A 13,066-nucleotide genomic window follows, 5' to 3' on the forward strand; every position below is an offset into this window, starting at 1 on the left:
CATGAGTCCGGCTTATCTATGATACGATTTTATTTTAAAAATTCGTATGATTTTTGGTCTCCGGCTAATACATGAGTCCGGCTTATAGACAAGAACTTAGGGTAAGTGAAATATGCAGTAGAATGGAATGACATTAAGGACAGGTGTTGCTTTAAAATAAAAAGATATATGGACTCAAAATTAATTTAAATATAAGTTTGCTTTTTCTAGTCAACTCTCTAGCACACCAAACTAGACATCTAGAACATCTATCTGTTCATTCTATCGAAACAGTTTAAATAGCTATTGGTAAACATCACAAGTAAATATAAAGATCTTTTTCAACATAATTTTATTAACAGCATGGAAAAGATCAAATAAGATATTAATAGGTGGTCTACCCTCCATCTCACCTCAGCAGGGAGAATCAGTAACGTCTAGGTTAACATCCTTCCTAAGCTTCTATTTCTATTTCACAGCATCCCTATATACATCAAAAAATTATTTTTTTTAAGAAACTAGACTTAATTATAACCTCACTTATTTGGAACTTGAGATGTCCATTCATTCAAAAGGTGAGTCTACAAAGACCTAAAGTAGAAGGTGGCATGCCATTTTCTAACTTTAAAGTTTATTACTGGGCAGCAAATGTATACATTATAAAGGCCTTGAAACTGGCACAAATTAATGAATTAACGCCAAGCCTGGTTAGTAATGGAAATAAAATCTTGCTGTACTTATTTATATGCCCTGCTGTGTGCCCAAGTAAATACTAACTTTTGTCAATATAACAATAATCCAGTTGTCTACCAATCACTCAGAATATGGAACCAATGCAGGACACACTTCAAGGTACAGAAGCTTTTATCTGTTTCTCCACTACACTCTAATCATCTTTTTCAGCCTTTTCAAACCTACGAAGTATTTAATGTTTGAAAAACATTTGGGATTAAGACCCTAAGAGAACTTTATATAGATAATGCATTTCATTTTATGAACAATTACGCTTCAAATTTAACTTACCAGCAACGCAAATTGTCCACTATTTTCAAATTTGAAATCTTGTTAAATCTACCCAACATTTCATACCTCCCACCCATTTCTGTTCCAGAGCCAACACTGATCAGAATTGAAGACTCATACAACATTTCAACAATATATAAAACATCTCAAAAATCTTTCTTTCAAAGATCTTATGGTACAGTGTGAAAAGAACCTTTCAATTAACATCTCAGAAAAAGAGTGGAACTCAGCCTTGCATAGAATACACTCTAGCTCTATATCTTCCAAGCACTTAACACTTCAACTTAAAATCTTTTATTGATCACACTTATCTCATTTAAAATTGTCCAAAATGTACCCAAGCCAAGATCCAATTTGTGAACATTGCCATCTAGTTCCAGCATCACTAGACCACAAGTTTTGTTAGTGCACCAAAGTAACATAACTGGACAAAAATCTTAGAACTTATCAGATAGCCTTAGTGTGATAATCATGCCTAACTCATTAACAGCTATGTTTGGTGTACTCCCAGCTGGGGTTAAAGTGGAGAAGGGCAAACTGATACGCCACTATATTAGCATATAGACTTTATCCTGCTAAATTGGAAGAATCCCAACACATCTCTTACAACTCAGCAGGTAACTGTTTAATTGTTTAAATTTGTTTATACTGTTTAAATTTGAAAACAAAAATCAAATTTTCACTTACAGGATGTGTCCAAAACTTTCCAAAAACATGGCAAGACTATTAAAAATAAATTAGGATAAACATTCATACAGTGGGGGAAAATTTTTGGTGTTCTTTTACCTCCCTACTGTTGGCTCTCCTCTCTTTTTCCCCAGTGGGGCGGGGGGTGAATTATTCTACTGTTAGGTTTTGTTATTTCTATGGTTTTTTTTTTCATTTTTTAAAAATGTTCTGGAGTTTTTTTCTTTCATAAGATTGACTTTGAAGTTATTTGTTGTACAAGTTCTGCAAATTGTATCTGCCTGATTGCGCACTATGCTACTTTCTTGAGACATAAATTAAATTTTAAAAAATCCTGTAATCACTACAGACAATTACCAATTTGCAAACACAGCATATCTTGAAAGCCTGGGGCCTCGTGTATAATGCCTTGTGTAGAATTCACACTAAAGCATGGCATACGTGCAAAACTGGAAATATGCATATGCACAAAAAATCCAGATGTATAAGTGTTTAAGCAAAGTTCCACACACTTCCCCTTTATAAATCACAATCAATGTGAATTTTAATGCAGATGCACTGTCTATAGCCCCACCCTGACTCCTCCCCAAATTATGCATATTTGAACATGCAAATCAATATAAATAGCCCCTTTCGTTCAGTATTTTGTTAAAAGACAATGGAAAAAGCACGTGGAAAAAAAAGAAGAATGTCAGGAAATTGATTGGAGTGTCAGAGTGTAGCAAAGACACTCAAAAGTGCAAGTTCAAAAAGAACCTGAAATAAAACAGAAGTGATCAGATGTTAATGTCTTTGGGAAAAGGTGAATGTCTGTGTCATATGGAAGCGTATTAGGGCCACAGACAAAAAAAAATAGGAACACAGTGAAGAAAAAAAGGTCTATGTCAAGATTAAAGTCAAAAGGTCCACTTTAATCTCACAGTTTATTTTGTCATTAAAGTAGAACATCATAAAATTCATCATGAAATTGATGTTTAATTTACTAGAGTTTCTCAGATCTCATCGTAACTAAATGCTTCATATTGTAAGTGTTCACTTACCAGTCATTAATTGCTTTGTGCTTCTTAAACGGGCTTTCTCTTATGCCAACAGGATTGCGCAGGCATGATTGCCACACAGAACACATTACATTCATGCTATAACAGCTCTCTGAACATTTTAGAATGCTAAGATGTATGCTTGATTTCATTTTCATGATGAAATGCATTAAAGCATGTATTAAACGTGTGAGGACACGGTGTTGTAGTGGTAGTGATTAGCTGGCTCCCCATCCAGTAATTGTTCCTGCCTCCCGCAAGATGCTACTAGAATGCATGCAACCCTGGGTGGAATAATTTATTGCAGCAGTACCGTTTCTGGAAAATGTACCAACCCCCAATTAATCTGCATTGTACATGTTAAATTATTCCATCCATCCATCCAAGGTCGAGGGCAGTCTCACCAAGCATAGAGTGCAAGGCAGGGGCAATTCTTGGACGGGGCACCCGTGTTATGGATGCAAATCTAAAAATAGGGAAATGACACAGAAACAATAGGACAGCATTGACGCTGGATACCGCCTGTTTAATAATAATAATAATTCATTACATTTATATAGCGCTTTTCTCAGTACTCAAAGCGCTATCCACACAGGGAGGAACCGGGAAGCGAACCCACAATCTTCCACAGTCTCCTTACTGCAAAGCAGCAGCACTACCACTGCACCACCTATGAGGAGCAGCAATGTGCTTACGCATAGTCTGAGGCTGCTGTGGAAATGTGTATAACTTTATGGCAAGTTTAATTTTTATACATCCGAAGAGTGCGTGGAAACGGGCGTATGCAACATTTTTGTGCATACGCACCGTTTATACATAAGGCCCCAGATGTCTGGTTCTATCTTATTGGGCTAGATACAAATAAAATGCTACCAATTACTAATTTGGAAGAAACTATACACTGACTAGACAGCATTAACAAAATTCTTACAATTATATTTTTCTTCTGTGCTGATTTTTAAATGTCTAACTCTGTTGAAAAGAGCAAAGCTAAAAGCAACATTAAACAAACTAGAATCCTGAATTACTGGAACTGAATGCCTTTTCTTTGTATATTTCATTTAAACAATGCGTACTTTAAGCCTAGTGATATAAAGGATAAGGTGATGTCTTGGTTTATTTTTTAATGCTAAACTGATTTAACCAACATATGACTGTATATAACTATTTTCTTTTTATTATTTTCATAGATGAAATGCAAAATAAAAATGAACTGGATTTTACAATAGCTGCAGATGTATACAGAAGGGCTCTGTAATGACTAACTTTATGTGGCTGTCACAGCTGCAATCCAGGAAAAAATTACATAATTAAACATATCACATCATTTAGCGTTAATAAATATCTCACTTTACATTTTAAGACAAATCTTAATAAAATAAATTACAAACCTCTAGAGCAGTTGGTGGTTTGCTGCTCTCTTCTTTTTGCTGTTCTCAAGATGAAAGCTTTTTGTAAATACTGAAGCTTCAGGAGCCATCTCCAATGGGTAAAACACGTCTTTACTGTTAATCTTTGAAGCTGAATGCAATGACGAAAGGCGATATATTTTTGAAGCACAACTTCTCTCCAGCTCTGGAAACAACTGAAGATGCATAGTTACATTTACATTTACATTCACGTTACATAAAATTTCATGTGATATCTTGGGGTTACCTTAATGATTTAAAATGCGTAAGTACCAGGATTGACTCTGCTATTACAAGACATACACCAACAACACACTTAGTTATATCATAACAGGTTTGATTTTTTTCAGTGTAGCCATTACCCCCACACTGAAAAAAATCAAACCTTTTGAATTATGTGTTGCTAAGAGAACTGACAGATAGTATACAGAATGCCTTTTCTTTTGATGCTATCTTTTAAACTTTTCATCTGCTGGAAAAAAATAACTTATGGTTTGTGAAGAGAGGTTCTTCATCCAAGTTGCAAAATATTACAGCTTAGGCTGAAATCTCACATCATTTGTATAGCATATCAAGGTATTGTGTTTGTTGAGAGGGCTATATGTGAATGGTCATTAAATTCATTCTAAGAGGTGGGACTGTGTCATGTCCAGGATGAGATTGGTTACAAAGATATGGAAAGAGGACTATCTCTGTATGTGCTAGAAGGAACCACATTATAGCCATTGCATTAAGAGAGAGTGTTCTTGCTGTTTCTTAGTTTCTGCCGTTGAGAATTAAAGGGCATATTTATGTATTCACAGATTCAAACAGATCCATTTCAGTGCTTATTTGTTCACACAGGGGCAATTACACATATTAATCTAGCTACCAAGCTAGTCTTCAGTAAACTGGAAGGAAAACTAGAGTGCCCAGAAGAAAACCTATGCAGACATAGAGAAAGAATGAACAACCTTCACGTAAACAATGACTGTGCATTGAATTAAAACCAGACTACTACATCAGTGATGCAGCAGCACTAACCACTGCACCCTGCCATCCATTAGAATATAATTGTGAGAAATGAAATTCTATCAATATGGATGTGTTTTGAAAACAATGTTACTCTTGCAGAATTGTGTAAATTATATAACAGTTATTAGGGTAGGCTATTTGCCTATTCATTATGCCAGTGTTGAAGTTCACCAACTTTATTGCGCACTGGAATACAAATCTTGGGGGCATCTGAAAAAAAGCAGTAGATGGGTGGACAGAGACATTTTTGAAATGTTAATTTCATATAGAATCACCTGCTTACAACTTTTCTAAAAGGTGACATTCAAGGCATTATTTGTGGGCATTTGTGTTGCCTTTTAGGAAGATTAATCTCTCATGTAGTTACTTTTATGTATGTTCCATAAAATCGTTTAAACATTCTCCTTTAAGACATTTTGGCAACATTGACTTTTCTTTTTTGGTTTAGTCTTTTTGTCTTCCTGGTTACAGATCCTTGCTTGTTTCATTGACTCTGTTTGAGCCTGATCCTTTTGATTCTCAACTCCTTATCATTTTCAACTTCTTTTCCACTTTGTGGATACCTTACTGCTTTAAGGTGTTCCAGTAAATCTAGTTGAATCCAAATATCCGCACTAAGATGTAACTCATCACCAACTTGAAGTAGACAAGCACTCAAATTTCTTTGACATAAATGACAACTTTCAACCTTTTCATTTTTGCATGTCTTTACTAAAAGATGTGTATTCATCTATTACACTAATCCCCATTGCTTTAATTTAGACAGGTTTCTGTTATTGCCTACCAAATGCCCTGCTCACATGTACTGATTTATAACATAACTTTCTAAAATCTGCTTAATTCAAATCAGCACGGGGTGCAAGGCAGAACAAGTCCTGGACAGAGTACCAGTCCAGATCTGGACTAACTAATAAGTCACATAAGCAGCTAAACTAAAAGAGTCTCACTGGCAAATTAGTTGTTCAATACGACTTTGCTTACGAAAGAGCTGCAATTTTGCAAAAATGCAATGTGAATAAATGTGAAGATTGTCATGAGAGTGAATCTGTCAGAATCACATGAGCGACAGAGGAAAAATAAAGAATAAAAAACGTACAAGAAAAAGGTAAGGTTTTGTTAACGATAAGTGTGTTTCATTTGTCTTGAGTTAGGGACTGAAGATGAAATAAGATGTGCCAGCTCTGATACAGTCTGGATAAGAAATGCTTGATTGCTCAGACAGGTGTCTGTAAAACTATAACATATTCTGAATATGTGGAAGGCAATAACAGAATTCAGTTACTGATGCGCCATGCTAAATTATACAACCCCTTAGTCAGCTGGTTTATTTACGCCATATAAAGCTAAGGGCCCATTTTTGATGTTCTCTCAAAAATAAATGTCACTAGCAAATGCCTTCAACAAGGATGTTGCTGTAGATCTCATCCACAAAACCAAGACTTCTACAGCTGCAGTGCCACTGGTTTCAAAGATGCAACAGTCTCAGCAAGAGAGACATTAGAAAACAGAACAACACAGAGACGTTTTGCCTATGAATCAGCTGATAATCCAGAGACGGCTATCATTAGTCACTGTTTTATTATTACAGGCTTTTGTTTTATGTATGAATATTACTAAAATGCTACTGTTGTTGTAAGTGAATACTAATTGTCTTATTGTTTTTATTTCTGTTGTTCAGTTAATCTCTGCAGTTTGTCAGAATCCAGTTCATAAGTTGCTATGCATTATTAAAATAGTTATTTAATTGGAAAACATTTTTTTATTTTACTTAGAAAATTATGCTATCGATAAAACTCCCTTTATCCTTAATGATTCCATTGGTTATAATTTGAATTATGTTACTTATTTGTAGTTAATTGATATTGAGTCTAGAAAGGAGTCTTAAACAGAAACCATGATAGTAAGATTGTATAAAGCAACACTGAATAAAAATGGCTTTTACCAAGGTTTGAAAGACAATTTCAAAACCACTGCAAGAAGGAAACCATAAAAGGAAAGTGAACCTGAATAAGCAAGATGCCCAGATAAAAAAGGCCAATGAAACCAGAACAAACAAAAGGGCAATATGGCTTTTTTAGTTATTATACAAATGCAGTAAAATATGACTCAAGAAAATGGATGAGAAAGTAATGGAAAAGACAATCACTTTTGATTTAAATAAGATCATGCTGCTAATCAACTTTAAAAAAAAATATCATTCTGCAAAGATGAGACAGACCAAAAAAACAAGGGAAATTACTTTAAAAGGAAAGCGGCATCTTACCTTGACAGTCGTCTTTTTCGAATAATTGAGATCAGTGGCTGCAACCTCTTTCTTTCACAATAACATTCCCTCCAGACTCTGAAAGCCACCTTCATTTTGTTTCTTTCCAGAAGTAGCCAGCACTCTTTCATTTGAGCTTGTTCAACACCATTCTTTTCCTTTAGCAACTGCCATATTCTTAATGCATCTGAACAATAAGGTCAATAAGATAATTACATACATTATTCCTAGAAAGTTAAGTGTATAAGCAGCAAATGTTTGAATGTATAATTTGATTAAGAAAGAAAAATAATTTTGGAACTGTCTTTTCATTATATCGGCGTAAATTGACTCAAATCAGGTTGAAATGACATTTTAAAGTAGATACTACATACTTTCCAGCCTTTTCCTTTTCAGATGCTGGCTAGCCATCAACTGCATCTTTTTCAATTTCTTCCTACAGACAGCCTGTATCCAACGGATTATGAACTTTCTGCAAAAAATTCACATAACTATGCAGTGCACAAAGTTTAGCTTTTTAAGTGCATCCTATTAGTCACTGACCCAAGGCATATTTTAATTTCTTGCTTTATGTGTCCCACCTTGCTATTCGACATTGGTGCTTCTCTAAAGTTTTTTTCACAGTGAGTGTCTGCCACCAAAGCTGAAAACTCCTTCTTATCAGGACATTCCTGTAAAATGTCATACTCTGTTGGAATTGTATTTGCCATACAACCTGAGCATCCCGCACTCGAGTCCACCAGACCTTGAAAACACAGGAAAGTAGAGCACGTCTAGAAATAAAATGCAGATAAGGATAACGTTACCTACATCAACTGCAATACAGTTTCAAAAGATGAATACTTTCACCAGACCCTTATCTTTACACCCATCTTGACTATACTCACTTAAATACACCCAAAATGCTATTGTTTAAGCTTCAATAGTTCTCATATAATTTTTCCACACTCCAACTATTAAAAATGATGCACAGCAGACATTTTTGTTTTAGTCAGATTATTACTACAATGGAAAACTCCGCATATTGAATATAGAGAAATGGGACACCATATGAATCATAGTTTTATTGTAGTCCTGTGTAGACTCAACTATAATTACTACACCTATGATGATGCGTGGCCAGACATTTTTTATAGAAATGCTCCATCCAGGTCACAAATGCCATCCTTTTCAAGTTGTATCCTTCATAAACAAGAGCTAAGATTTCCTGTTGATTTCTCTGACTGTTTTTAATCATGGCCTTACTCCACACAATCCAGTGTTTTGACAGGAGTGTCACACTGAGAAAAAAGAACATAAAAGAATGATATAAGCTGGAAAGACAGAACAAAGGGATACATATGACAGCTTTACTCATTTACAGTATTAGATAGATAGATAGATAGATAGATAGATAGATAGATAGATAGATAGATAGATAGATAGATAGATAGATAGATAGATAGATAGATAGATGCCACTTTATTTGTTCCAAGCTAGAATACAGCTTTTTAATGAAGCTCAAGAAATATTACAACAAACAACAACAATAACTTCCCTTAAAAACACATAAAGAATTACACAAAAGAAAACTTCACACTTAAAGAGATGTTCAAGATCATCATACTAAAGCATAAAAACCGCATTGGCTACTGCAGAGTTAAATAATATGCAGAAAAGGAGATGCCCCTACCCAAATGTGAATTTCCCCTTGGGATTAATAAAGTATCTATCTCTATCTATCCATATTAAAGGTTCACAGTCGCCTAAGAAAAAAAGAGTGTGCTCTGCCCTGTCCTATATAGGTCTACATTTACCCCTTGAATAGTGACTTGGGTCAGAATATCTTTAGTCTGCGAAAGTCAAAAACCAGTTGCTGGTTTTGTTGATGTTAAGTTGCAGACAAAGCAAAGCAAGAAAAGCGTTTTCCACCCGACTCTTATACTCATCCCCCTTTTCAATACATTTCATTAGTACAAAATCATTTGAGAATTTCTGCAAATGACATGCCCTGGTGTTATTTTTATCAAGAGTCCTTGAGCTTCACAGTTAGCCAGTACACGAAAGGTCCAAACAGAGCAGACAGATACTGTAACTGCATCATCCAGTCTTTGTCTGACAGGCAAACCCTGACACACTATCATTTAAAATATAAATATAAGATTGTTTGATTTCAAATTTAGGTTTGCTTCCCAAAAGTAAAAGCATAGTAAGTACAATTAAATGAAAAACCCTTGACAGAAAGTTTTGTGTGGTCTTTTTGTTTTGTAGTGGTTGTGAATGCCATAACGTTGGGACTGCCGTTGTGACAATGACAGATGACGATTCATTATCTGGATGGGATTCCACAATGAAAAGATGTGGTTGGACATGCATCTTGGCCAAGTTAGTTGTTGGTACCTTTCCCGGTCGAAAGGCCATAATGGAAGGACAGAAGAAGATTGTGTCTCAGTGCCATATATTCCCCCAATACGCAGGGTGGCAAAATCCCTCTGGTGTAACTCCTATTTCTACACAGGGCATACTGGGAGCTGTAGTCCTGATTTGCAGCCCTGTCAGGGTACTTGGGTGCCACCAGGGGGAGCTGCAGGAGAATACTACCGTTACTTTGGGGGAGCTTCTGACGTGCAGTGATGTGGAACCAGAAGCAATCCCGGACCTAACATAAAAGAAGCCTTCTCCTGTACATTAGGGACTCAGAGTCGGGAGGCGGCGAATGACACATGTGGAGGAGTGGTGGTGGAAGGAGTGGAAGGTAATCAGTTGTGTGTTATTATTGTGATGGATTGATTGAAATCAAATAAAAAATAATTTTACATTAAACTGCCTTTTATTTTATCTAAAATTGTGTTTGGTCAAGTTGTGTCTTGTGTTTCAGACTCTGATTAGATTAGATAAGCTTTATTAATTCCATGGGGAAATTAAGATGCATACAGCAGCAATTATGTTTAGCATTTATAATGTATTTTTTCACTGGATTAATTGTTTGCTCTTTGTAAATCATCTTCTCAGATTAGGAAAGTAAAAGGAAACTGACCAACAAGCCAGTGAAGAAGAATGTTAAATATAATAATAAATATAAGAGAAATGCCTATATAGTCAAAGATCAGTGGAAAAGCTATAGGAAAAGACTACACAGGCAGAGAGAGCTGAGGAAAGCAGATGCCCATGCTGTAAAGATAGTAAAATTGCTTGGGACAGCTAAATGGAATGTTCAAAATGTTGTTGGATCCTGCTGTTATTCATTTCTATACACACATATCTAGCAGAATTTTTTTGATCACTTGCCCCTTTACCCTTAAATGTCAAATTTGCTGAGAAAATATTTAATATCATCTCTAGTTATATTATTAAAGAAAAATACATTATTTACATTCTCCTGGATTAATTAGCATGGATTGAATAGTTGCTCATAAACCATGCAATGTATTAATGACACAATGGATTCTGCTCCAACAACATACCTGTAGTGTGCTTCTGCCATTTTCATACATGTTGTACTAACATTTGAGTTCACTTGCTCTGTGGTAGTAGGCTTGATGAAAAACTGATTGTTGGTTGACCGACTTAGTTCTCTTACATGAGAGTCCTGATTTGAAAGGTATTGGAATGGATAGTCACCATGTGCTTGACTCTCAGCAAATGCAAACTTCCACTAGAAAAGTAAAAACATATACATAAACATATATACTGTATATGTAATATTTTAACAGAGCCAATTAATAGACACCAGCAGAGCAAATTTGCAAGGTTTTGTGATTTGGAAATAAACAGCAACACTTTTGAGAAAATGAATGCAGATGTAGTAAGAATGACCAGACCTTCTAATAAAAGGTCAATAAGTTAGGATTCAAACCCAAACCACTTGATCTACAAGGCCACAGTGCTATACATTACACCATCCTAGAATCAAATCAGTAGCCAACATGCTATACATTATACCATCCTAGAATCAAATCAGTAGCCAACAATGTTCACATATTTCCAGAGCCAAACCATGGTCTGATATCTGCAGCTTAAGGGCATGCAACTGAGAACAGTGACCTTGTATTTTTCATCACCAGGGTGCAAGGACATAGAGGCACTACACGACTGTAACAATTTATAAAATTGTTCCCATACAAATAATGAAATGTTAAGAGATTCTCAAATGCCATCATGGCTGCATATTGGCAGGATCAAACAGGGCAATAGCTGCACTAGAGTTAATGTGCTAGTCATCATTTGTCAAAGATGTAGTAGGCTAGGGTTCACCAGTGCTTCATCAGTGTTCCCTCGGTTCTTAGCTTAGCATTGTGGCACAGAAAACTGACAATCTGCATGACTAACTAGATCATGAGACAAGAAATTGCTAGTCAACACCCAAACACTAACAGTTCTAGTTTCTTCGCAATAAACTCAAAGGCTTCTTGACACTGTACCAGATTTTATTACTGTTCTTTGTTGGGTAGAGGTAGAGATGTGTATGTCCCAGTTTAAAATTGATACCCACAATGGTTATAATATATAACAATGTCATGCTACTAATGAGTCGCGTGGAAGCTCAAAGATTTGTTTTTTATGTGCTTTTAATTTGCAAAAGGAGAAGGTAATCATTACTTTATAGCAGTTTATAACATTCCGTGTTATTTTTTTAATCTGTTACAGAAAAATGCACTCCATAAGATTTATGATTAAGATTTACTACATACATGAAATGTAACTTTTACTCTATGTTTTCTGTGCCACTGGGTACACTGCATACTCACCAAGTTAAAGTAAGCTGTTAAGATCCTCTTCCTACTTCTTGCAGCAATGCTACTCATTTGCATGTGGCGGATTTGTACAGCACATTGCAAAGCTGCCAACCCCTTGCGCAGAAGATGGCTTTCATTCACAAACCTAGCAGCAGCATCTCTTAATATGACATAGTCTTTCCATGCATTGAAATATCTGTAAAGCAGCTGTTGTCTGTATGGCTTTAGAAACCTAAAATGAAATTTCTTATTTCAGATGTGGTTATAATCAATGTTATACATGGAAATTATTGAGTTTAAAGGTTTCAAGATATGCACATTTAATACTTTTAAGGGACCCACTTGCATTGTCCAAATTCCCTGAAATGAAAGGAGACCATTAGTGAAACATACCTTGTTCATTTACTTATTTGTATGCCTAGTCAGATGTGCAATCATATTATACGGCATGTATTATCCTTCCTATCCACTCTTGTTTTGTCTATTTGTTCTAAACTATTACTTTCCAAACTTTTTTTCATAGTGACCCCGTTAAAGACTTTCAAAACTGGACACCCAGTATAATAATCCTGTGAATTTACACAAGCAGCTGGATTTTAGAAGGGGATCAGAGACCAAAAGCCTTGTTTACATTTGTAAACAATTATTTAAGATTTCCTACAGTTAGTGATTCACATATGGTGAGATCCACAAAGTTTTTTAATGTTAGGTCAAATGTAAGACAAGTTAACTTACAAATCTCCATCAAATATTTTTAATGTTTTTTATGCTCATCATCACAGAATTATTAGCCAGTTTTCCTCTACAAACTAAATACTAATGCTTACGACTGTTCTTATCACAACATCACACAATTAACATTTTCAAATGCTCCTCACCGTATAAATTCATTATACATTTTGTGAGTTTTCCAGTACTGTCTAAAGAGAGTAAACACTT

The 13,066-nt window shown here is 35.4% G+C and overlaps 1 protein-coding gene across 3 annotated transcripts in view; it reads right to left on the bottom strand.

Annotated features, from left to right (window-relative positions):
• Window positions 1–13,066, bottom strand: part of LOC114656744 (uncharacterized) — a 76,398-nt gene that overhangs the window by 46,669 nt on the left and 16,663 nt on the right. For all 3 annotated transcript variants that reach the window (XM_051931359.1, XM_051931360.1, XM_028808358.2), the window contains exons 4-10: window positions 12,140–12,359; window positions 10,856–11,046; window positions 8,516–8,692; window positions 7,994–8,185; window positions 7,787–7,884; window positions 7,413–7,599; window positions 4,118–4,311 (exon numbers count right to left, since the gene is read on the bottom strand). In XM_051931359.1, the coding sequence (XP_051787319.1) occupies window positions 4,118–4,311; window positions 7,413–7,599; window positions 7,787–7,884; window positions 7,994–8,185; window positions 8,516–8,692; window positions 10,856–11,046; window positions 12,140–12,359 (1,259 nt within the window). The remainder of the gene's footprint in view (window positions 1–4,117; window positions 4,312–7,412; window positions 7,600–7,786; window positions 7,885–7,993; window positions 8,186–8,515; window positions 8,693–10,855; window positions 11,047–12,139; window positions 12,360–13,066) is intronic.

Source organism: Erpetoichthys calabaricus, chromosome 8 (assembly GCF_900747795.2).
Source record: "Erpetoichthys calabaricus chromosome 8, fErpCal1.3, whole genome shotgun sequence".
In the NCBI taxonomy this organism is placed as follows: Eukaryota; Metazoa; Chordata; class Cladistia; order Polypteriformes; family Polypteridae; genus Erpetoichthys; species Erpetoichthys calabaricus.